The sequence below is a fragment of the Rhamphochromis longiceps genome, linkage group LG18, assembly GCF_057381845.1.
Source record: "Rhamphochromis longiceps isolate RC_006_pf linkage group LG18, R_longiceps_female_GT1.1, whole genome shotgun sequence".
Classification (NCBI taxonomy): Eukaryota; Metazoa; Chordata; class Actinopteri; order Cichliformes; family Cichlidae; genus Rhamphochromis; species Rhamphochromis longiceps.
In genome coordinates, this window is record NC_140574.1 from 21,057,040 (window position 1) to 21,080,119 (window position 23,080).

At 39.5% G+C, this 23,080-nt stretch overlaps 1 protein-coding gene and 1 long non-coding RNA gene across 2 annotated transcripts; both read left to right on the forward strand.

Moving 5' to 3' along the window:
- Positions 1–2,526: 2,526 nt before the first annotated feature.
- Positions 2,527–3,918, forward strand: LOC146648179 (zinc finger BED domain-containing protein 5-like). Its single transcript, XM_085390053.1, has one exon. It carries the CDS (start codon positions 2,527–2,529, stop codon positions 3,916–3,918), a length of 1,392 nt encoding a protein of 463 aa, XP_085246179.1.
- Positions 3,919–6,694: 2,776 nt separating this feature from the next.
- Positions 6,695–22,044, forward strand: LOC146648180 (uncharacterized). Its single transcript, XR_014908474.1, has 3 exons — positions 6,695–18,738; positions 19,153–19,250; positions 19,757–22,044. It is a non-coding gene; the product is annotated as an uncharacterized LOC146648180 (long non-coding RNA).
- The last annotated feature ends 1,036 nt before the right edge of the window (positions 22,045–23,080 follow it).

Below are 23,080 nucleotides of genomic sequence, written 5' to 3' on the forward strand. Positions count from 1 at the left end.
TGATGAAGGATGTATGTGAAACACACTCCGCCATCAAATTACTGTCCACAGCATTAATGAAGGATGACGATTTGCAACACCCCCTGTTGTGAACATGGAGTTTCAACACCATCTGCTATTTGTTCTATTCCCTGTTACCATGCCTGTGCTCCTTTGAAGGGGTCCTTTTAAAGGCATTCAAATATAATGCTAAATAGCTGTCGCTGCTGGCATTCTGATGCAACTAGAATATAAATGTTGCAGTGCGGAGGAAAAAAGGAAATCACAAAGGATAGGTTGCAGCAAGGCCAGGTCTTTACAAGGTGCATAGTTTGGGCTCAGAGAACTTTTTTTTCGAAAGAAGAACCCAACAACATGTGGTTCCAATATGCAATACAAAACTCAGATCTTACAGTGATGTGCTGCATAGAATATAAACTTTACAGTTAGTCAATGAAATCAAAGGGGTACAACTTCTTTCAAGTCTTTAAGTTTAAAGGCTTTACATGTCATGACATAATAAATCAAATAATCTTACAACCAGGTTGTAAAATTTGGAAAGATGAGCAAAGAAAAATTCAAAAGCAGTGTCTGAAAAATTAAGTACACCCCATGATTGAGTAGTTTGTAGAACCACCTTCAGCAGAAATAAGTTGGAGTAATTGTTTTCTGAATGAATGAATGAATGAATGTGCCACTCTCTGAAAGTGCTGCCACAGCATTTCAACTGGGTTGAGTTGTGAGCTTTAGATTGGTCATTATAACACTTTGATGCGTTTTTTTAGCCATTTACTGCTGAATTTGGGATAATTTTCTGTTGTATATTCCAACTTTGTCTAAGCTTTAGCTGTCAGACAGATGGCCTCAAATTATAATAATTTGGTATACAGAGTGGTTCATGGTTGACTTAATGACTGACTTAATGAGGTATTCGTGTTGATATGCTGTGGTTGGTTTTCACCAAATGTGATGCTGTTTATTATGGCCGAACGTCTCCATTTGGGTCTCGTCTGTGCAGAGGACACTGTTCCAGAAGTCTTGTAGTTTGTTCAGATGCAACTTTTGCAAACCTAGTTTAAATTTATTGTGATGTCCACTCCTGGGAAGACTGGCAACTATCTTCAGTATTTTTCCCTTTCGAATAATCTTGTTCACTGTAGAAGGATGGTCTTCATATTGTTTAGAAATTGTTTTTGCGCTGTTATTACTATTGGAAAGGTGTGGAAGGATGATCATGAGCTCATGTTCTGAAGTCACGCTGACATTGATCTTTGACCTATAGTGACAAAAGACTAACCAGTTCATCTTAAAGGCCAAGACACTTGGAGAAATTTCCTCAATGTATTAAAGTTATGAATAGAAAAAAAAACCATGAATGTTATACCGTAACAGGAAAGGGTTAAGATTACTGAAACCATGGAACTTTTATTTTAGCTTTTGATTTTAGCTTTTTAGTAAGTATAATATATTTGTTAAATACATCTACCATTTCATCAGCTCGTCAAAAGATGCACTATTATGCATTCTTAAATGACCTATGACTCTGGCATTAAATTAACATTGTGATTCATGCACAATATGGTGTATAAGGAAAACAAAGCTTGATAGAGGACTAGGCCAGTAGTTCCCAAACTACCGTACGCGTACCCTCGGGGGTACGCAAGTGGCTGTAGGGGGTACGCGTGGGTTGGGGTTGGAGTGGGGATCAAAAGTTTTAAAAGCCGAAATTTGCGCTAATGCAGTTTTTTTTGCCTGTCAAATACATGACTATATACCACCCTCTGGTGTTCAGCAAAAAAATAGCTCTGACAAAATACATGGGCGTGATTTGCCCAAATGACTGACACCTAACAGTTGAAGTTGCCTGCAAGCATTCAGTGCAGCGCGAAAATGGACAAGTGGTTAACAAGAAAAAAAGGCCCTACCACAGAGACACCGGCCACAACAACCAATAAGCTCATATCTGAAGATGCATTTTCCAGTGACCGCACAGGTGATTGTTCAACAACAATGTGTTCGTCAGATTTGGATGCTAGCAGTGCTAGCAGGGATGTATCTGTGGTTACTAGCCAAGTGGCTAGCATAGCTGGAGCCAGCCATGTGGAAAGTGATGAAGTGTCTGATGCGGAGCGTCAAAGTGGGAGAAAGCATGACAGCACGGACTGTAACACAACCTCATCAAAGAAGCGCAAATATGATGACAATTATATTTCGCTGGGGTTTACGTGTATAAATATTGGTGGATTTCCCCGGCCACAGTGTGTTATTTGTGCAAAAGTATTGTCTCAGAACTCAATGAAACCTTCACTTTTGCGCAGACATTTAGAGACAAATCATCCCCATTTGAAAAATAAACCAAGGGAATATTTTGAGCGACAGCTAAAATCACTTTCAACAAGTAAAACCTGCATTCAGGTGCCAGATCTTATGAATAAAAACAGAATACAAGCATCTTACATGGTCAGTTACAGAGTGGCTAAAAACAACAAACCCCACACTATTGTGGAGGACCTCATTCTCCCTGCTGCTTTAGATATGGTAGGGACAATGTTGGGGGAAAAGGCAAAAAAGACGATACAGTCCATTCCATCATCAAACAATACTGTCTTACGGCGCATCAATGCAATGTCAGAAAATGTTTTACAGCAGCTACTTCTGCGCATACGCCACAGTGAATGTTATGCAATACAGCTAGATGAGTCCACGGATGTGGCTGGCCTGGCGCATCTTCTCGTATATGTGCGCTACATTCATGAAGGAACCATCAAGGAGGACATGCTGTTCTGTAAACCGCTGGAACAAAGGACAACTGCCGCAGATATTTTTCAAAAGCTGGACACATTCATGAACACACATGGACTCGTGTGGGACAGATGTGTTGGCATCTGTACTGATGGCGCACGGGCCATGACTGGGAGACACGGAGGTGTGGTTTCGCGTGTGCAAGCAGTCGCGCCAGATGCCTCCTGGGTACACTGCAGCATCCACCGAGAGGCTCTTGCTGCAAAGGGAATACCTGTCCGTTTGAAACATGTTTTGGACACGAGTGTAAAAATGGTTAACTTTGTGAAAGCCAGGCCGCTGAACTCCCGCTTATTTGCTGCGTTGTGCAATGAGATGGGCAGCGAGCATGAGACATTATTACTCCACACAGAGGTTCGCTGGCTATCTAGAGGGAAAGTGCTGACCCGTTTCTTTGAGTTGAGGGATGAACTTAAAGTTTTCTTCAGTAACCATCCCTTTGAGCTGTCTGAACATTTGCATGATGAAGAGTACCTTACCTGCCTGGCTTATCTGTGTGATATATTTTCTCGTCTGAACGAGCTCAATCTCGGATTACAAGGCGTTTCTGCAACTATATTCAATGTTCAAGATAAAGTTGAGGCCATGATAAAGAAGTTAAACCTTTGGAAGAACTGCTTGGATACAAACAACACTGAAGTCTTTCCTGTGCTGCATGATTTTCTGTGCTCTAATGATCTCACACTATCTAAAAGTGTAAAGCGCGAATGTAACGTGCACCTTGAGGAGCTGGCGGTGCAGTTACGCCGATACTTCCCAGAGACGGACGGCTCAAATGATTGGATACGTCACCCGTTCACCGCCGTGCCTACTTCGTTATCACCGTCTGACCAGGAGAGCCTAATTGAAATCGCCACAGATGGATCTCTAAAAGTTGAACACGCTCAAAAGAACCTGGCGGATTTCTGGATAGGGCTGCGCACTGAACAGCCCGCGCTGGCTAAGCGCGCTGTCAAGACTCTGATGCCTTTCGCCACCACATACTTATGCGAAAAGGGATTTTCTGCTTTAACAAACATGAAAACAAAATACAGAGCAAGACTTTGTGTGGAAAACGATTTAAGACTCAGCCTTTCCCAAATTGAGCCAAACATTGAAGAGCTGTGTGCCTCTGCTCAAGCACATCCATCACATTAAATAAAGTTCTGTTTAATGAAAGTTCATGGCCTTTATGCTCTCGACAAAAAAGTGAATTCTAATAAATCCTTTGATACACTGCTAGTATTAAGTAGTAAAGTTTGTTATTAAAACTCTGTCATTACTAAAAAATATTGATAAATTCATTTGGTGGTGAGAAATAATCGACTGTGCAGTATTTATCTTTATGCATGCGATATTGCAATGTATTTATAGACACTAATTAAGAGTCGTTCGTAGTAGGGGGTATGCGGCTGAGGGTGACATGTCTCAAGGGGTACGTGGCTGGAAAAAGTTTGGGAAGCACTGGACTAGGCCAACCGTGATATTTGTAATTGGGACTAGCTGTCATTGTCACAATGATTTATGGCATTATTAGCGAACAATTAGGTGACATATTAGGGTGGTCTTCTTTGTGTACATTGGGTTTTGTTTGAAAGTTGTTTTTGTTTATTTTTTGCTTCTTGGGAAAGACATGGAGAATTAGAGTTAAAGACAGTGTAGACATAGGCAGGCCACAAACGAAAGAAAAGAAACACTTTTTAAAATTTCTTATTTTCTTGTTATTTTTACCTAACAGTCTATAATGTTTCAGTCACACTAGAGTAAAAATAGGAAAAAACAGTAGTTGCCCAATGTTTGCACTGAATTTGTCAAAGACTGATTGCTGAAAGTAGCTGTGGTAAACATTTACAATTGCAAGGCGATTGGACAGGTCGCCTGGTGGAAGGAAACCTGTCTGCAAATATCTCAATGGTCAGTGGTGGTCAGTGGTAACTTTATTGTCCCCAGTGGGAAATTGATTTGCAGTCTGTCCATACAGAGACACAAAAACAACCAAACACAATATACACACAAAAACAAAAAACAATAAAACTAAAAAAACACAAAAACACTAAAAGTTTGCAAATAATAGCAGTCAATTTTCTAAACGCAGACAGACTGCCAAAAATCAACCTTCGTCAGTCTGCACTAATGACTGCAACTTATCTATTATGCATCTCTTTGCAATAGGGGACTCAACTCAGCTGGTGTCCAGCTGGCTGTGTTCTGGTTCAATTCCTATACAATAAAGTTGCCGAGCATCTGTGTTGACACCGTGTTCATACTCTGCAGTTCAAGCAGGATCGTGCAGCAAATATATCGGTATTTTTGGACTTTGCTGGCCGGCGTGGCTGGACTTTAAATTTAAGCATTTAATGTGAATTTCTGTGTATGTAGACTGTATGTATTTGCCATTGATAGCAGTCTGATTCCATCTTATTGCTGATTTATCACCATTTTAAAGCTTTGAAGACAGCAGCTGACTGCCAGTGCCTCGTTCCCATCTTTGAAGCAACCATTTCCAAGGCACACAGTTAAAATAATTTTGGTCATGCTGTGGCTTATAACCACTGTTTTTCCTAGTGTGACTGCAGCATAATGTTAATGAAAGTTTAAATTTTTGTTTAAATGTTGTGCTATTACCTCTGCCCATTGTATATCCCTATAATGAGCATAGAATTGGGAAGCTTTCATGTAATCTCTTTGCTGTGGATGATTGCAATACTTGTTTAGCTTCCTTTTTAACAACTAGTACTTACTTTAAAACAACGAGGGTTTAATCTCTAATTCTAATTTCTATTAACCATACTAAACTTAATATAATATTTTTTTTTAATTTTTTTCTGTCAGTAAGTTTGGGTGAGACAATGTGCACGTTGAAGTTAAATAGAAAAAGAAAAAACTATATGCCATTGTTACGTTTCGGTGTTGTCGGTGTGTTGTTTTTGGCGTGACTGTTATGTGTTTCCTGTTTTACTTTGAAAGTCTGTGTTATCTTAGTGTTTTCAGATTACGTTTCCCTGTCTCGTCAGTTCTAATTTGCCCCAGCTGTGTTTCCCTCCTGTTGTCCATTTTCCTGATTGCTCCCTCTATGTATTTAAACCCTGTGTTTCAGTGTGTCATGGTCGCGATCTCCCCCGTGTTGTAAATAGTTTGGTGTTTTGTTGTAAATAAATAGTTTGTTGTAAATAGCTGTAAAATAGATTTGTCGATACTTTCGTTTTGGGATTTTGGTGGTGAGCTTTAGTGGGGGTTTTTTGTGTTTTTTTTTCTTTATTTTTACTTTTTTTCATGTTGCACTCCGGTTGCCTAGGCCGGGGTGTAACATATGGGGGCTCGTCCGGGATTGCCTTCGCTGGGGGGTCCGGGGACCGCCCCAGCCTTTGTCGTCTGCTGGAGGGTCCGTGGGACCGCTCCAGCCTTCATTCGCCTTCGCTGAAGGGTCCGAGGGACCACTCCAGCCTTCATCCGCCTTCGCTGGATGGTCCGTGGGACCGCTCCAGCCTTCGTCGTCTGCTGGAGGGTCGGTGGGGCCGCTCCAGCCGTCATCAGCTTCGTCTGCCTTCGCTTCAGCCGTCCGTCTCCGCTGGAGGGTCCGAGGGACCGCTCCAGCCTTCATCTGCCTTCGCTGGAGGGTCTGTGGGACCGCTCCAGCCTTCATCCGCCTTCGCTGGAGGGTCCGAGGGACCGCTCCAGCCTTTGTCGTCGCTGGAGGGTCCGTGGGACCGCTCCAGCCTCCATCTGCCTTCGCTGGAGGGTCTGTGGGACCGCTCCAGCCTTCATCCACCTTCGCTGGAGGGTCCGAGGGACCGCTCCAGCCTTCGTCGTCTGCTGGAGGGTCAGTGGGACCGCTCCAGCCTTCATCAGCTTTGTCTGCCTTCGCTGAGGGGAGGGTCCGTGGGACCGCCCCAGCCTTTGTCGTCGCTGGAGGGTCCGTGGGACCGCTCCAGCCTTCATCCGCCTTCGCTGGATGGTCCGTAAGACCGCTCCAGCCTTCGTTGTCTGCTGGAGGGTCAGTGGGACCGCTCCAGCCTTCATCGGCTTCGTCTGTCTGGATCAAACTTTTCACTTGGTGTTAAATGTTTGATTTTTGGGTGGGGGGAACTGTTACGTTTCGGTGTTGTCGGTGTGTTGTTTTTGGCGTGACTGTTATGTGTTTCCTGTTTTACTTTGAAAGTCTGTGTTATCTTAGTGTTTTCAGATTACGTTTCCCTGTCTCGTCAGTTCTAATTTGCCCCAGCTGTGTTTCCCTCCTGTTGTCCATTTTCCTGATTGCTCCCTCTATGTATTTAAACCCTGTGTTTCAGTGTGTCATGGTCGCGATCTCCCCCGTGTTGTAAATAGTTTGGTGTTTTGTTGTAAATAAATAGTTTGTTGTAAATAGCTGTAAAATAGATTTGTCGATACTTTCGTTTTGGGATTTTGGTGGTGAGCTTTAGTGGGGGTTTTTTGTGTTTTTTTTTTTTCTTTATTTTTACTTTTTTTCGTGTTGCACTCCGGTTGCCTAGGCCGGGGTGTAACACCATCGGAATTTATTTGTCGCTCCTTTGAGACAACATAAAACGCTTCACTTCTTTGAACCTTAATAAGGTAGGCTGGAGCTGGATACTTCCTTGATGGGGCTTTCTTAGACTTGAGAGAAACAGCAGGAGATAATCAATAAGCTCTCCCACCAGCTCCACAAAGATGAAGGTGAAGTATACCACAGACCCAGCAGACTTAATTTTTCTCATGAGGTTCAGCAAGGGGACTCATTAGGCTAATGCACCTTTGTTAATTACTCCTGCTAGATGGAGTACATATCACCAATAGTAATAAAAATGAATGAATGAATAAATAAATAAATAAACGTTGTACTCCTTACTAATAGCCAGGTCAGCTCAGGTTTATAAACCGATCTATTCCAAAGGAACAAAATCAAATTGAGTCCCCGCAGCCACACGCATGCCTGGGGTTTCAGGGCAAATCAGTTTTCACACAGCGTTTTACTTTTAGTCGGGCTTTGTCTAATACTGTGTTGTTTACAATTTTGGATGGAGGAAACTAATTAGTTCTAATTAGCACCCAACCCACAACTGATAACATTTTCTGTAAAGACAAAATGTGGATAAGATATAATTGGAAGATTAGCTGTTCTTCTGTAAAACAGGCCTTTTTGTTAATCCTTGTTTGTTTCTAGCCAGGATAATGAGTAAGGTTTCCGTCTGAACAATGACAATCCTGCAGTTATGAACAGAGCTGAGCAACACTGAACATATGCAGCATATCACTAATGCAAAAAAAAAAAGAGAGAGAAAAGAGAAAAGAAATAGATTTTCCTTTTGCATATGGCATGGTATCACTTTACTTGTAGTGCTGAACCCTGGGCAGAAACAATATTAGCATTCACTGGCTTTCTCTTCACTAATTCTCACTCTTCGATACCCATCTGAAGAGTCCTTTTGCCAGACTGCTGGTTGAATGTCAGTTTGGTGGAGAGATTAATCGGTGGTCACCCGCTGCGGGTTGTCAATTGAGTGCCTCGGGAAGAGTCATATCAACATAACAGGAACCTATTTTCAGACATACAGTATGTCATATTCTATCAAGACAACCTGCCCTTGTCTTTTGAAAAGGGATCTCTGCAGCTTTGCTTGCGGCGTCTAAAGATTAGAGTTAGTGTCAAGCAAACTATGAAGCACAGTGGAAACCTAGCACTGCAGGCCACAGGGGGTGGATGAGGTGTGTTTGAAAGGGAAACTATCAATACAGAATAAGACACAGCAGGAGACAACAGCTACCCACTAGCTATCGGCTCATTACAGGAGAAATAAAAGAACTCTTCAGAATGCATTTGAGTTCCTCTCATCTCGAGGGACCACAGAGATAGACACACCTGCAAAAAAAGAAAAAAAGCAGATTACAGCCACATTCGTTCCCTTTGTTTCAACAGTCTGGCAAAAAGTACCCTTGAAAATGTTTAAGATAAGATGCTCTTTTGAACGACTTTATGATGAATGCAGCAACATCTAAATGGCAATGAGGTAGACACTGTTTTTCTAAGAATCATTAAGAGCTCCAAAATATATTTCACTGAGCTTGCATTTGCTTCAGGAAATGCCCAAGGATGTGCCAGTGGCATATCATGTCTATTATATACAGAAAAACCTAGGTTAGCAGATTTCCCACTGAGCTCTATGTGTATGCCATCCTTTTACATAGTATATTTGCTCACCATTATTATGATGTCCTATTGTCAAATCTAACGCTGTGTAGGACTCATGCATGTGGTAAATGTTTCATATATAACATAGTCACACGTGAGTTAATGTAAAGCTTTTAGGTTCTATTTAATAAACTTTTACTGTTAAATTATCAAAGGATTGCCTGCATGGTGTTAATAACCTTTCGTCATATCCACAGTCGCTTGAAGACATCTATATTTATATGGACTTTATGTGGACCTTCTATGTAATGCCTATGATTTAATTGTGTTAATTGTATGTTAATTAATTCAGAGGTCATGTTGAAATGAGTTAATTCACTGTTCACATGATGAAAATTTGCTTTAATGATGCAAGCGGTGTGCTTTGTCTCAGCCCATGCTTTTTGATGTGAAGATAAGGAAAGAAGTGTTGCTTCATTACATGTTATTGTTCTTTTATCCTCACACTGTATGTGCTCAATAACAGCTTGATGGGTTTTATCTCACAATGAAAGTGGTCTTGCTGATGCGATGCAATGTTTAATTCCTACCTTGCTATTCAAAGACAACCTTGACATACATATTTTTTGCCATATTTTCCTCTATTTTTTGTTGAAAGAATGCAGAATAAAAAACACTTGAAAGCCACAAAGCTCACACGTCAGGCCTTGGACACATCAAACTGTGTTTATAACTTCCATGTATCCAGATTTGTAAGCTACGGCTGAGTGTTGCGTTTTTAGGAATGAGTCTTGTGAAGTCAGCACGTATCCCAAACATCTAAAAAGAGACATGTGGCCAGACATGAAAGACAAAAAATTGACGACGTGCTTTGAAAGCACGCTATATGAAAACATGCAACTTCATGAACACAGTTATTCTAATTTGCAATATACCAAGCATGGTTCAAATATGGCCAACAGCAAGTGGAGCCAATGAGTAAGCGAGCAGTCTGCTATCAAAAAACAAAAAATAGTGCCATGCCTCGTCTCTTGAAAGAAAGAAATAGACACGCATGCTGAGGTTGCATTACCAGCAGGCGGAGATAATAGATTTAAAGCTAAGAAGTCGGGAGGAACCAAGGAAGTACCTTCTGGGCTCATTTAAATTAAGATATTTATTTACATGTAAATGTGTCAGTAATGTCCTTTAAAGTATTTTCTCATGATTATTTTTAAGTTGGCTTCAAACAAAATATCTCTGTCTGCTGGTACCTCAGCTTACTACAACTTACTGCAACTGCACGCGTGTCCGTTTCACGCTTGTGAAAGGCACTCCTTGAAACTGACACAGTGGACTATTAAACAGTTGTACTTAAATAGCTTTATTGTTTAAAACTGCGTAAAGACACAACGAGCCTTTAGTGGTGTTGGCCTTTTTTTATTATCAACCAATATCTGTGAACAAATGCAAGCTTTTTTTCTCACTGGACAAATCTTTCTGTCCATAAAACCAAATACAAAACCTATCCTTCAACTAAGTTTAGATCACTGTTTTCTTTTTAAATCCTGACCATGATTGCTGAAAAAAATCACAGTTGACATACAAATCTACAGTGCCCTGCATAATGTTTGGGACAAAGACACACTTTTTGTAGTTTTTCCTCTGTACACCGTCATAGTGGACAGTAAATCAAACAATCAATATGTGAGTGACGTGCAGACTTTCATCTTTAATTCAAGGAGCTTTTACAAAAATTTAGCATGGCATTTACAGCATTTTTCTTTTATAAACACTCCCTCGTTTTCAGAGGTTTAACATTAATGGGACAGTAATTTCATGACAAATGAAGGAGACATAATATCTGAGTTTAATTAAAAGTGTTGAATTTGAATTTAATAGCTTTACAGTGTAATGTAAAAAGACATATTGGTGCAAGTGAGGGAAAACCCCAAATAAACCCATCAGATAGAGACAGACACTGTTAAAAAGAAGGAATGCACTTTCAACACCAAAGGCCTGAAAGACCAGAGAAGACAAGGAAAGTGCATGATGACAGAATTATTTCCATGGTTAAGAAAAACAACTTCACAGCATCTAACCAAGTCAAAAGCACTCAAGGCATTCCTTGTCCAAAAATCAAGGAATGCCTTTATGAAAATAAATTCAGAGAGTTTACGACAAGCTGTAAAACAATGATTACACTCGAGACCATGAAGGTCAGATTAGACGTTGCTAGCAAACATCATAAAGAACCTCCAAGGTTCTTTAAAATTTTATTTGATTAACTTATAGCACCGTGGAATGGGCTCATAGTGGAACCTGGTCATTAATGTTTATTGATTGTGAAATTGTTGATAGAAGCAGCAGGATGTTATTCATCTAAAGTAAATGTGACTTTCTACAAGAAATAAATGATATCAGCAACAAAATCAAATAAAGAACATAAATAACGTGGGTACTTGTGTGTATTAAAAATGTAATATTTCTGTCAGACAGCATGTTTGAAATTATTTATCACATAAGCGTTAGAGAGGTGTTTTCATGATGTGTATTTATGTTGGGCAGCTAAAATGATCAATCTGAGCTAGCTTTCAAAATTTGCTCCATTTCAATTAAACGCCCCTCTGTGTTAATTCTGGAATTTAATGACACTATCATAGTGCATCAAGTATTATTTTTACTTTAAAAAAAAATTCTGTGGAAGCTTTTCAGTTCAACTTTCAGGATTCCTTCCCCCATAATATTCTTATATATAAATTATCTTAGAAATTTAGTATAACTGGTCTAAAATTACAAATTTTATTAAATTCTACATTGTATCAAACCCACATTGGTTTAACAACAAGAAAATTATTTTAGAGAAATTTCACAGTTCTCTTTCACTTGCTCACAAACTATTAAAATGGTCAGCAGAATAATAACTTCTCCACTGTGTCCCACAGACTGTAGATTACACATATGTGACACATTCAGTGATTTTGCAGCAGAAACCAGTGAAAAATAAAAATGAGATCTAAAATCATGGCAATGCATATTTAATTGAAAGAAACAAAATGTTATTAGTCTTCTGATGGGTTATTTTCCTTTAGCTCAGACTACAAAGAAGAGTCTACAGTTACCTCATGGATTTATATCTGGAAATGCTGATAAGATGTATTTTTTTATAAGAGTTTGTCTGAGGAGTCCCACACTGCTACCATTTCATCTCATTTCATTTCAGGATTTTTTTTTTCAGTTGTGAAAAATTACATAGAAGCTGCATATTACATTCCATTTCTGTAGCCATGTTGAGCTGTTCCTGGATGATGTGATGAATGCCGACATTTGGTTGAATGGAGAGCTGGTGGAGAGAGTCCTTATGGCATGATGGGGAGTAAGATAAAGAGAAAAAAAAGGGAAAGGCTCTAAACAGGGAGGGGGGAAGACAGTGACAAAAGCAGCAAGAATAGAAGATCCAGTAAGAGGGATATAGCACCAAATGAATAAAATGATGGTTGAAAAACAAAGATGAAAGATTTGAAAAGGGGAGAAAGCATTATGGTGATATGGCTTAAGGGTATAAGGATAAAGAGTGCCCTCTAATGGGTAATCTAACTGAAATGAAATGAAACCCCAATGCACAATCAGAAAAGACAGCCAAAAAATATTAATACTCATTATTCGCAACTAAGAGTTGGAAATCGGCTGAAGTGAAAAGAATCACATCTGAACAACAGCTGAATAAACAGTGATGGCCATGCTTTGCTGCAACCTTGGCGACTTGGGAGAAGAAAATGATTTAACCCAGACTGAACCTACAAAGAAGACTGAAGTTTTTCTATGATTGAACTGAGTGTGTACATGAGTGCAGCACAACGAAAGATAGCAACAAATCGAAAACCCAGAAATGGCTTTATAATTTTACAAATACATCTTGCTTTTTCACTGTCTTAAAGGAACATCGTCATACACAAACCTTTTTGCTGTCTGGCATTTCCTTTTCTTTCTTTTCCCTCTTTCCTGAAACTCAGACCAAAGGCTATATCTGTATTTGTCCTTTCTTTGTACGACATTGCTATTCTGAACACCGCATTTGATCAGTGTCTCCACAGGAGACTCTTTTTCCCTCTCCCACAGCTCCATCTCTGGCCCTGCTGGCTCAGCACAGAGGCCACATCAAGAAGACCTCATCATAACTGTCATTGTTTTCATTCAGTCACTCCAGCTCTGACTTCCAAGGACTTGCCCCCACCTCAATCACTACCTTTCCCCCACATACAATAAGCTCTAACTGCCATAATCAGAGGGTGTCTCTCTGCTTCAGCCTTGACTCCTTTCCAGTTTTTCCTTTTTTCCACTTTTTTTCCCTTTTTTTGTTGTTTTCACATAAAGAAGTAATAAGCAAGACTGGTGCCTCCATGCAGAGCTCTTGACAAGGACATACTGTTCTGATAGTCTTTGTACTCACGAAGAACAACTGTCCAAGGAACAGGAGGTAACAGGGTCTAATCAGCAGAAAATGGAAAAGTGGCAAAGTTATTTCACACTCCAAAGAAGATCCTACAACCCAGAGTCCCACGTGATTCTATTGAAGACACGCTTCAAACATCAGGCCTTTGTCTCACCTAAGTGATGACTACATTTAGAGACAAAAAACAATGTACCTGACACCTGTGGCAAAATGTGTTAGATTTCCTTACTACATAAATGCATGCACTGTATATGTTTTGACTATAGTATTTTGTTTTACTCTGTGATTTTAGTTTGTTGTTAGTTGGTTGCTAGGTAACATAATAAGATCATTCATAGTTAAGGTTTTGTGGCTAGAAATGAGATGTTACTGGTGTGAAATAAAACTGAAACAATGTTTCTTTTGTTTTTTTTAAAGGTGTTAAAGCTGCGTAAATGCTAAAAATGGGTCATTATAGCCTGTTGGTATCTGGTTGCCAGGCAACATGATAACACCATAGCATCTATTATAGAACCCTGAGCCCTTGAGTAAGTCAGAGTCGCGTCAGCGGGGGTTCAGAATTTTGTGTCATCACATGGGTCATGTAGCCCTCAAATAGCTAGCTTGCTTAGCGGGCAGATGAAATGTGTGCTGATAACATACAGAGGTGTTTTAATTAACCTGCTACCTTTTAAAAATGCATCTCAAACTTCTGTGCTGCTATATCTCTGTTGTGTAGCTACTCTATGTTGCTAAGTTTCTCAACTATTGCAAGGCTCCATGATCAGCCATTGCTGTAAAAAATTATCCATTGGAGTCAGCCGTGATGACACAACTCTTCCGTTCAATGGCTCTGCAGGGACCTAAAATGTACCTTTGTGCCAATTTTAGTTGCTCAAATATAGATTGTGTAGGAGTTCATAAACAAACAAACAGACAGAGGTTTTATATATATCATATTAAGAGATGCCACAGTACTCGTAGACTAGTTATGTTTAGATTGTGAAGCGGTAGATAGCTAGAGGGAGTGACACGAGGCGCACTCAGCAGTGGAAATCCATATGGATTTACAAACCCCGGAAAGGCAATAGAGTCAAACTGCATTTTCAAACTGCTGGAAATTGAATGTTGATTCTTACTCAGTGTAATTTAGTTTAAGGGCTTCCAATCAGAAAATCTAAATTCATACAAATATCTGACACACTTGATTTTTCACAGCTAAATGGCCACAGGGCCTAAAGACTAGATAAAAGAAACAAGTCAAAACATCCATTACAAAAAACATCATCAGTTAAAATAAGCACTTTCTTAAAGTGGTAAAGATACTGTGGTTTGGCATCCAAGACTGTTTGATCAACCTCTCCAGTCACAGTGCTGGGTAAATCTCCAATATGTATTATATTGTCAAGGAATCAATTAAAATATGATCTGTGTCTCATGCTGTGGTTTTCCAATCGGATCTTTGTATCACAGTCATTAAACCCACTAGACAGTGAATCTGTGTGCCTTTGCCCCTTTCAGTACTGTGCTGACACTAAACGTTTTATAGTGCACAGTGTATCCGCTATATGTCAAAGCTTTGCTAGTCTTTTAAGAAAAGAAAAAACAGCGAAGACACAAATCCTCTGTACTTACTTTGAGTGAGTATATGTGCTCTCATCACATCCATGTATACAAACAAACACAGTGCTTTTTAGCTTCTGCCTCTGAATCCCCCTGGCTAGGTTATAATGTATTAAAAACAGCATGAGGTTGGTTGGGGATCTCAGTCTGGAATCCTTCTCCAGTGCCTGTGTCATGTCTGGTACAGCCTGGGTCCACAATCCAATCAGACAGATGGAGGGCTGTTTGAGAAGCGCAGAGAGGCTGCCCCCCTTGCCAGTAAATACTGGCAGCTCTTGGATTTAATTACATTCACAGTATGGTAAACGGAACAGTGCCATGGGCCCCTGAATACACCTCTGGTCTTCACAGCAAAAGCCAAAACATCTATTAAGTGACTTCTCTGTAGAGTGGACAAGACTAATTAAGTGTTATACATGACAGGAAAATAATCTCACTCTCCAAAAGTATACAGCTATAAAAATGTGAATTTTAGGGACGAAAAAGTGTGTTTGAGAGAGAAAAAAATTCAATAATCTGCAGCTATGTTTGAACTGTCTTTTGTGGACCTACACTGACACCTGCGATGCTTTTAAGTAAAGGTCAAGAAGTGACTCAGAAAGGGAAAAAAGCAAGCTGAGAGTTTCTGTGTTCCTTCTAAATAAGCCAAAATTGGAGTTCAGCATTGGTTATTTTCACCGTGCACTGTGACTTTACGCTCCAGTAGCAGCACACGCTCATCATGTGCTGTTAGTATACACTCTGGCCTTACCCCTGTGCGACCCTGACTCTGCTCACCAGCCTCACAAGCAGACAAATTACTGTGTCTCCAAGCTGCTCTCTCCCGTGTGCCAAACATTTTCTCTTATATCTGCCCCATTCCCTGAAGAGGCGTCTGTCTACTAATACCAGTGCAGCCTCAGCTTTCCACCTGCGGGGTCACTGGACAGGTTCCTATGAAGGTCACAACTGTCAGATCATTACATGAGAGGATTGGCCAGAGGTTTACATTGCTGTCAAAACAGCCATTTCATCACCGCTGGGGAAGATGTGACAGTAGGCTTGAGCATTTCCAACATCAAATCTTCCTGTTCAGTATTTGAGAAGTGGAAATGTTGGAGAAGAAACTAGTACTGGCTCTCGCTGTCTCCTCAGTGGGCTGACATGGCTGTACCCCGCTCTTCATTAGGGTGGCCTCCTTATGTGTTTTTGGCAGAGGAGAATTATGGTTGTATCTGATTAGGATGTAGAAAGCAAAGCAAAGCCCTAGAAAGCCTAATTTATTAGACTGTCTTTTGTTATCCCTCTGCTCCCTGCTACACACATATCCTCTTAAATAAAGTGAGAAGAATACAAATACAGGCAATGCAGGACCACACACCTGTCACCTCTGAGCTGCCAATTTAAACCCCATGCACTGCTGCTAACAAGCTTGATTGTTGGAAGAGCTTTAACTCTGGATTTCTAAACTTTTGCCTTTTTGTCTGAAAGTTAAAGCCACGGGAAGCACTTACGGAGGGAAGACTTTACTGATATAACTTGGTGAAGGACAATTGACAGGAAGGGAAAGAACGTGAAATGTTTTGGCATTAAAATTCAAAATTAAGTTGTTTTTTGGGAGGGGGGGTTACTTCATTTTTTTCCATTGCAACAGTCATAAAATAGGAAAATAAAAGTTGTAATTTTCATGGAAAAGAACATCGACTATGGAACGTTAAAAGCACTCTCTACAGCGCAGCTAGCTATGCTCACATGACGACACAAAAAACGAATGAGTCTGCAGCTTATCAGGACAAACAGACAACACATTTTTAATGAATAATTAAAGCTAGTGAAAACATTGGCATGCGTTTTCAGCAATTCTGCACTCTTGGTGAAACTTGACACTTACACAAAAAGGCCACTGATTGTACGTTTATTTAACAATGACTGCTGCTGGCAGGGTTACAGTACTATGACAACCTGAGAGATGAAGAGTATTTGCAGTGGCTAAAATGTTACACTCACGTCAGTCTCCCATGCTGTTTAGGCTAACGTTCTAAAACAAAACCAAAAAACAACAACCAAAAAAATAAATAAATAAATGAACCTGATCTAGCTATGGAAGTAAAAACTCTACTATTCCCAAGTCAAGACTAAATAAACTCACAACTAACCTAGGGTGACCATATTTTGATTTCCAAAAAAGAGGACACTTGGCCCAGTCATGAGGAACTCTAATCATACTGTTTGCTTAAATAAACATATTTAAGATAAGATAACTCTTTATTGTCATTGCACAGTCATACATAGTACAGTAGTACAATGAAATTGGAAAACTGTCCTACGTCGGCACTACATATAACACAGCACGATATGACACATAACATAACATATTTAAACGATTCCTTCTCTGTGTGGTTAATGAATTGTGAATTGTAAAAAATGTCATATAGGCTTTTAAAAGTCAACAATTGCAAAAGGAAAAAGCAATAACCAACCTCAATATAGACTGTTGGGAAGTCTATAAATTAGCAAAAGCTACAGATTATAAAGGAAACACCATGAAACTAATATTTAACTAAACATAAAAAGTTAAAAACAAACAAAAAACAGGGCACATCACCAATATGACATGGAACATTATCAAAGAACTCGACAAGGACAAAGAGCGAGACAGGCTATTTATACACACTAGACTGATTAGGAGCATGCGGACAGACAGATTAAAGCAATCACACAGTTGAAGACAATCAGGACAATAAGGGAGAGACCAACAGGAAGCATAAGGCAGGAATCACATGGATGCATGCCTGACTTCTCATTCGTTTTGAATGGGGTGACATAGGCAAGCATCAGCCTATCAAATCATGTTTATTCAAATGTTCAAGTGCAGTTATTAGCCAATGAAATCATACAATGCAAATCCTGAGAGAACAACGTGATTGCTTTTGCAGTTTGGCATCAAAATGTTCCAGTGAATTGCAATGAAAGTTATGAACCAGTTGCTACCAGCCAGCTTTGCTAATGCTACCTGCTAACTAAAGCTCAGCTCTTTTGACTTGTTGGGATTTATTATTCCTGTGGCAAAGCTAATGCCTCATCAGGTGTTCAAGCAATGTGCTCGAGTCCTGCCTGATACAAGACAGAAAAAAGACCTTCAAAGTGAAACAGGAAATAACTATAGAAGACTAATAGAGACTACAGCTAGTACTAATAAACGAGGTGTAAAACACAAGATATCACAAACGTTATCTGTTACTACAAACCCAAAAGTTAAAATAGTAAGATACTATAGTGACATAAAGAGTAAAAACAATTCAGTCCAATTATTTTTTTTAAAATAGCACCACAGCAACACTTGTCTTGAAGCACTTTATTTTGTAAAGAAAAGACCAGACAATATTACAGAGAAAGCCCCAACAATCAGATCCACTATGAGCAAGCACTTGGCGACAGTGGAGAGGAAAAACTGGCAGAGCCAGCCTCAAGGAGGGGCAACTATTTTCTGTGACCAGTAAGGCGAGAAAGACAGAACACTGTGGAAAAGAGAGAGATAAACACATAGTGAGTGAAAAAGGTGACTGAAGAAGACACGTTCACCACATAATGGGAATCACTTAGCAGCCTAGGCCTATTACTAAGGCAGGATTTAGGGTCACCTGATCCAACTAAGACAGAAAAAGAAACTAAAACTAGTTGCAGCAAAATGTGTCAATTTAACCAACATGTTAGCTGTCTGGGCTGCTGCAGCTACTGCACCGTCAACAGTAGTACCAGCAGCAACTAGTAACCAGGCCTCACAGTCTGCTATCACCCGTCATGGAGAAGTGCAGTCTCAATGAGGAGACAGAGAGAGGTAAAATTAATGCGATAGGAAAGGACTTGCTAAGTTGCAAATTTATCTGTAAATTTATATCATGTGGCCTATAGGTATTTTTATTCTTTTAGATTTTCATTCTTTTTGCGATATAAGAAGCCTAGTAAAAATGTTCAGATAGTCTTTAAAAGAGATGTGTAAAGTGAGTATTTGTGCCACTGAATATGAACGTGCATTATCAGATACGATATGTGCCGTAATATGTGCATCATATGTATTGATTTCTTTGGTTGCATTAATATCTTTATGCAATAATTGTGGGAATTCTCCTTTGCTCTCAAATGGATGACCATGAAAGCAAAAACATTTCATCAATTATTCACACTTACATTTTTTTTTTACCCCTGCTGTCTGTACTCCAAGAAATCATTTCATTTCTATCTCTCTGGTTAGGTGCCCTCTCCCTGGCCTTTGGCTTCTTTCTGCTCTCTGAATGCCAATATTTCAGCATTGTTTTCTCAGGTGCAGAAAGCATCCCACTGAGCAGGAAGGTGACCATCCCTTGTGTCTTTGAATGGTGTGAATTGTATGCCTGTGTGTTTTTATGTGTGTGTGTGTGTGTATGTGAGAGAGGAGGAGAGAGAGACAGAGAACACCAATGCATGAAGAATCGAAAGAACTGTGTGGTTTGAGATGTGTTTACAAATCAGTTTGTGCAATGACTGTAGACACAATAAACTGATAAAGAAAAAAATGCATTGCACTGTATGTAGACTTTTGGCAGATTAACACACAAAAAAAAAAATTGCTTGTCGTAGTATTTTGGAGGTTATCTTCTCCCCCGGCCTACTTATTTGATACTGCAAATGAACCCATAAATGTGATATAGTGTGGCAGTGTGTAGCGTGTACATCTGAGGATTCCTCCTTTAACTTCAAAGAGAGGTTTAACTTTCCCATTCAGTAGAAGGCAGCAGTTATGAAAGACTTAACTGCTGAATTGTAAAAACTGTGATATTTAATTTTTGTGTTTTATTCCTTCTTGTTGTTCTCCGTAGTCCTGTGACAAGACTATTGTCAAACTGTGGTGAAGAATAATCACGAATAACCAACGGAGGGTAAGGACATATTCACCTAAATGTGCATGTCTTGAATTTGAATGAACATTTTCATGCAGTACTGACAAAAACTAAAAAGTCATCATGTAATCATCGTTTTTTCTAATATTCCTTAACAGTTATAAGCGACTGCGACTTGCTTTATCATTCAGATGTTTACAACTCTTTATGCAAATCTCTAAGTTTGCAGCTTATTATAGACCCCGACTTCGTATTTACTCTTAATAACATTTCCACAAAATTCATCTCATTGCATTACTCCTTAAACCCATGACACTCATAGCAAAATATTGAATATAATGTGATCATAATCCACTGAAAGGTCAACTTCATGCATTTGCTCCCTTTAATTTGTAATATATATACAAAGCTACCTACAGCACATTTATCTTTGCAAGTACAGCTGATAGTGGGATTCTTCCATTACTCTTTCCAGATGCTACCCTTCCTTCTCTTTAGCCAGTCAACAAACACAGGGCTACAGCTAATCTTATCATCATTACACTATTTATTTTTGCTGCTGAGATTACCAGCACATTACCTATAGCTCCTAGAGGATATCTCTGCCTGAAGTAAACACTTGTTAAACACATAAACACTGCATCAGAACGGCACGAAAACACCCATTCATGTAGTGGAGCTCATGCGCTCTCCCAGGCACACAACACAATGGCAACTAAAGTAGTTTAATGCAATATTCAGCAAATAATAGGGCTATTACCCAGCAAGAGAATTTCATATTGTGTCAGGGAATGTGGATTTCAAACAAATAGGGAGATCACTCTTGTACTCTGATCATCAGCGTGGAGGGGCAAACATTGTACATGTATGAAAGACATGGGGTATTGTGGCTCTATAACAATGTCTCCATTGCCTCCACTTTAGTTTTTCCCCAGAAACAGTCATATTTTCGATGGAGCCTAGAGGATCATGATCAGGTACATGTCGGAACAAGCACAAAGTGCAGCTATTGGTAATAGTCTCCAAAAAGTATTTTAAAATGAAATGTAGTGTTGACAGCCTCATCTCAATCAGTGGTTCATTGCAATATTAAGATTGTATGTATCAGGTACTATCAGAAAGATATATACGATCTCTCCCTTAAAATGTTATATGTGTTTTAAATTTGGCAGCTCTCCCCTTCAAGGTCATCTCCTTGTGCAGCTCTACACAAGGAGGAAGACTCACTCCCAGGAGGAAGACTCACTCACATCACAATTTGTTCTCTTCGACAAATTTTTTTTTTCTTTTCCTTTTTTGCCTGTCCCATTTGGTTCTTTAGCCGTCAGAATTGTTGTCTGAAGACCAACAAGGATACCCAATGGATTTTGCCAAATGGATCATCATGACATTGCCGTATTGGTCCATTTGATCGACCTTTTTATTTTATTTTATTTTCAGTTGTTACAGATGGAACAGGCATGAGTGAGGGATAGGAAAGGGAGAAAGAAAGAGGAAGGAAAAGAAAAACAGAAGGGGAGAGGGACAGTGAGAAAGGGAAAAAAATCTCCTGGATCACCTGTTGAGAGAGAAAGAATAGAAAACAAGCAAAAAAAAAAACCAAAGCAACATACTAAACACAACACCATCGCATTAATCTAGCTAAGTGTAAACAGCAGTAAATACTAAATATTCAATGTTGTTGTGCAGCACGCAGGACAGACAGCGCACAATGTGCTTTGAAGTAGCAGCCAAGAAAAGTGTAATTTAAGTCTACGAACAGTGAACACCCGTGTGCATACCTGTGTGGATCAGCGCGCTTGTATTCAAATGGTTTCCACATGTAATGGTCTGCAAGAGGATGTAGAAAGCCATAGCCCTGTCCCCCAGGGCATGAAGCAGGCATGGAGGAGATCCAGGCCCCAGACATCCAGAGGCCCCAGAGTACGAGAGCCCAAGGAGGACCACCGGATTTGTTTCTCTTCGACAAATTGAAATTTAAGTTGCATAGTCAGGTCGATGAAGAGAGAGGAGAGGTAGTCAGGGGTCCTGTGCAAATGCTCAAGTACAAGATGTCGGAAGAAAACTACTGGGAGACCAAATTCTAAATAGATATGTCTTTTTGGTTTTAACAGGTGAAATTCTACTACTTTGCTACTAATCCTTTATGGTCATGGCTTTTTTTGAAAAACTATATTAATGCATAACTATGTTATAACTATGTTATTAAAACAAGCTTTCTATGAACAAAAAGGCAGCAATTTGCTTTGTCCTATCAAGTATGTATTAGAACAATGTAATAGCAAAAATAACTCATTTTTAATAAAGCCACTTTTTCGTGGCTTCAGGTAATGCCTGAAAGTCTGTCAGCCATTCCCCTTGCACTCCGTTTTACACCAAAGGACTCCTCTTGCTTCACCATAACATTTTAAGAGCAAATTGAAGCCCCTCTGCTTCTATGCAATAATTTTATCCACCCAGACTTGTTTCCAGTCACTGGTTATAGCAGGTACATTCAATTGATCCAAATGAACAGCACAGAGAACACAGTGTAGTGCAGCCTGTGTAGCACCGATTATGCTCAGTTGATGTCTCTTCTTTATTCAAAGTATGGATGAAATTTGAGGGGAAAGCAGACATAAGCAGCAAACAATGCCTGAGAAATTCAAGCAAAGTTAAGAAGCATTTTAATCTTGTTGGTGTGAATCAACAGCCAAAATAAAACTAAAAATGTAAACTGGAGAAGAGCAAACGTGATGCCACACAAAAACAATGATGTTTATGAAAGTGAACGTCACCTTCTACTCATACGAAAACTCTTTTTATGAGCTAAAATTATTCTCTGACAGCTTAAAAACATCCTTGGAGATAATTTAAACATCATACAACAGACCAATCATATACAGGTTTTCACTCTGTCACTGCTAAAAGCTGATGATTGGCTTTGATTGCCTTTTTAATTTGCATCTTCAAAGACACAGCTTTCAGCTATATTTAGCCAAGGTATTTACAGTCAGCGTGAACAGGAGCATATAAAAACCAAAATAAACAGTCAAAGTCGATTACAGGTGTTTTTGTGGTTTTTAAAGTAGTCATAGCTGATTTGAAATGAGGTTACAAGTAAAGGTACTCTAGATAAGAACTCGATAACAATAGATAACAGTAGATTGTAGAAGAGTACAACTAGACTAGCACTCTAGATAAGACTTGTGGAAGATTTAGATACGGAGGGGGGTAGTGCTCTTTAGTAAGGCTATAATTAGTAGCCTATATAAACTGATGCTGTTTATGTTTTTTCTTTTGGTTTTGGGTTTTGTTTTAAAT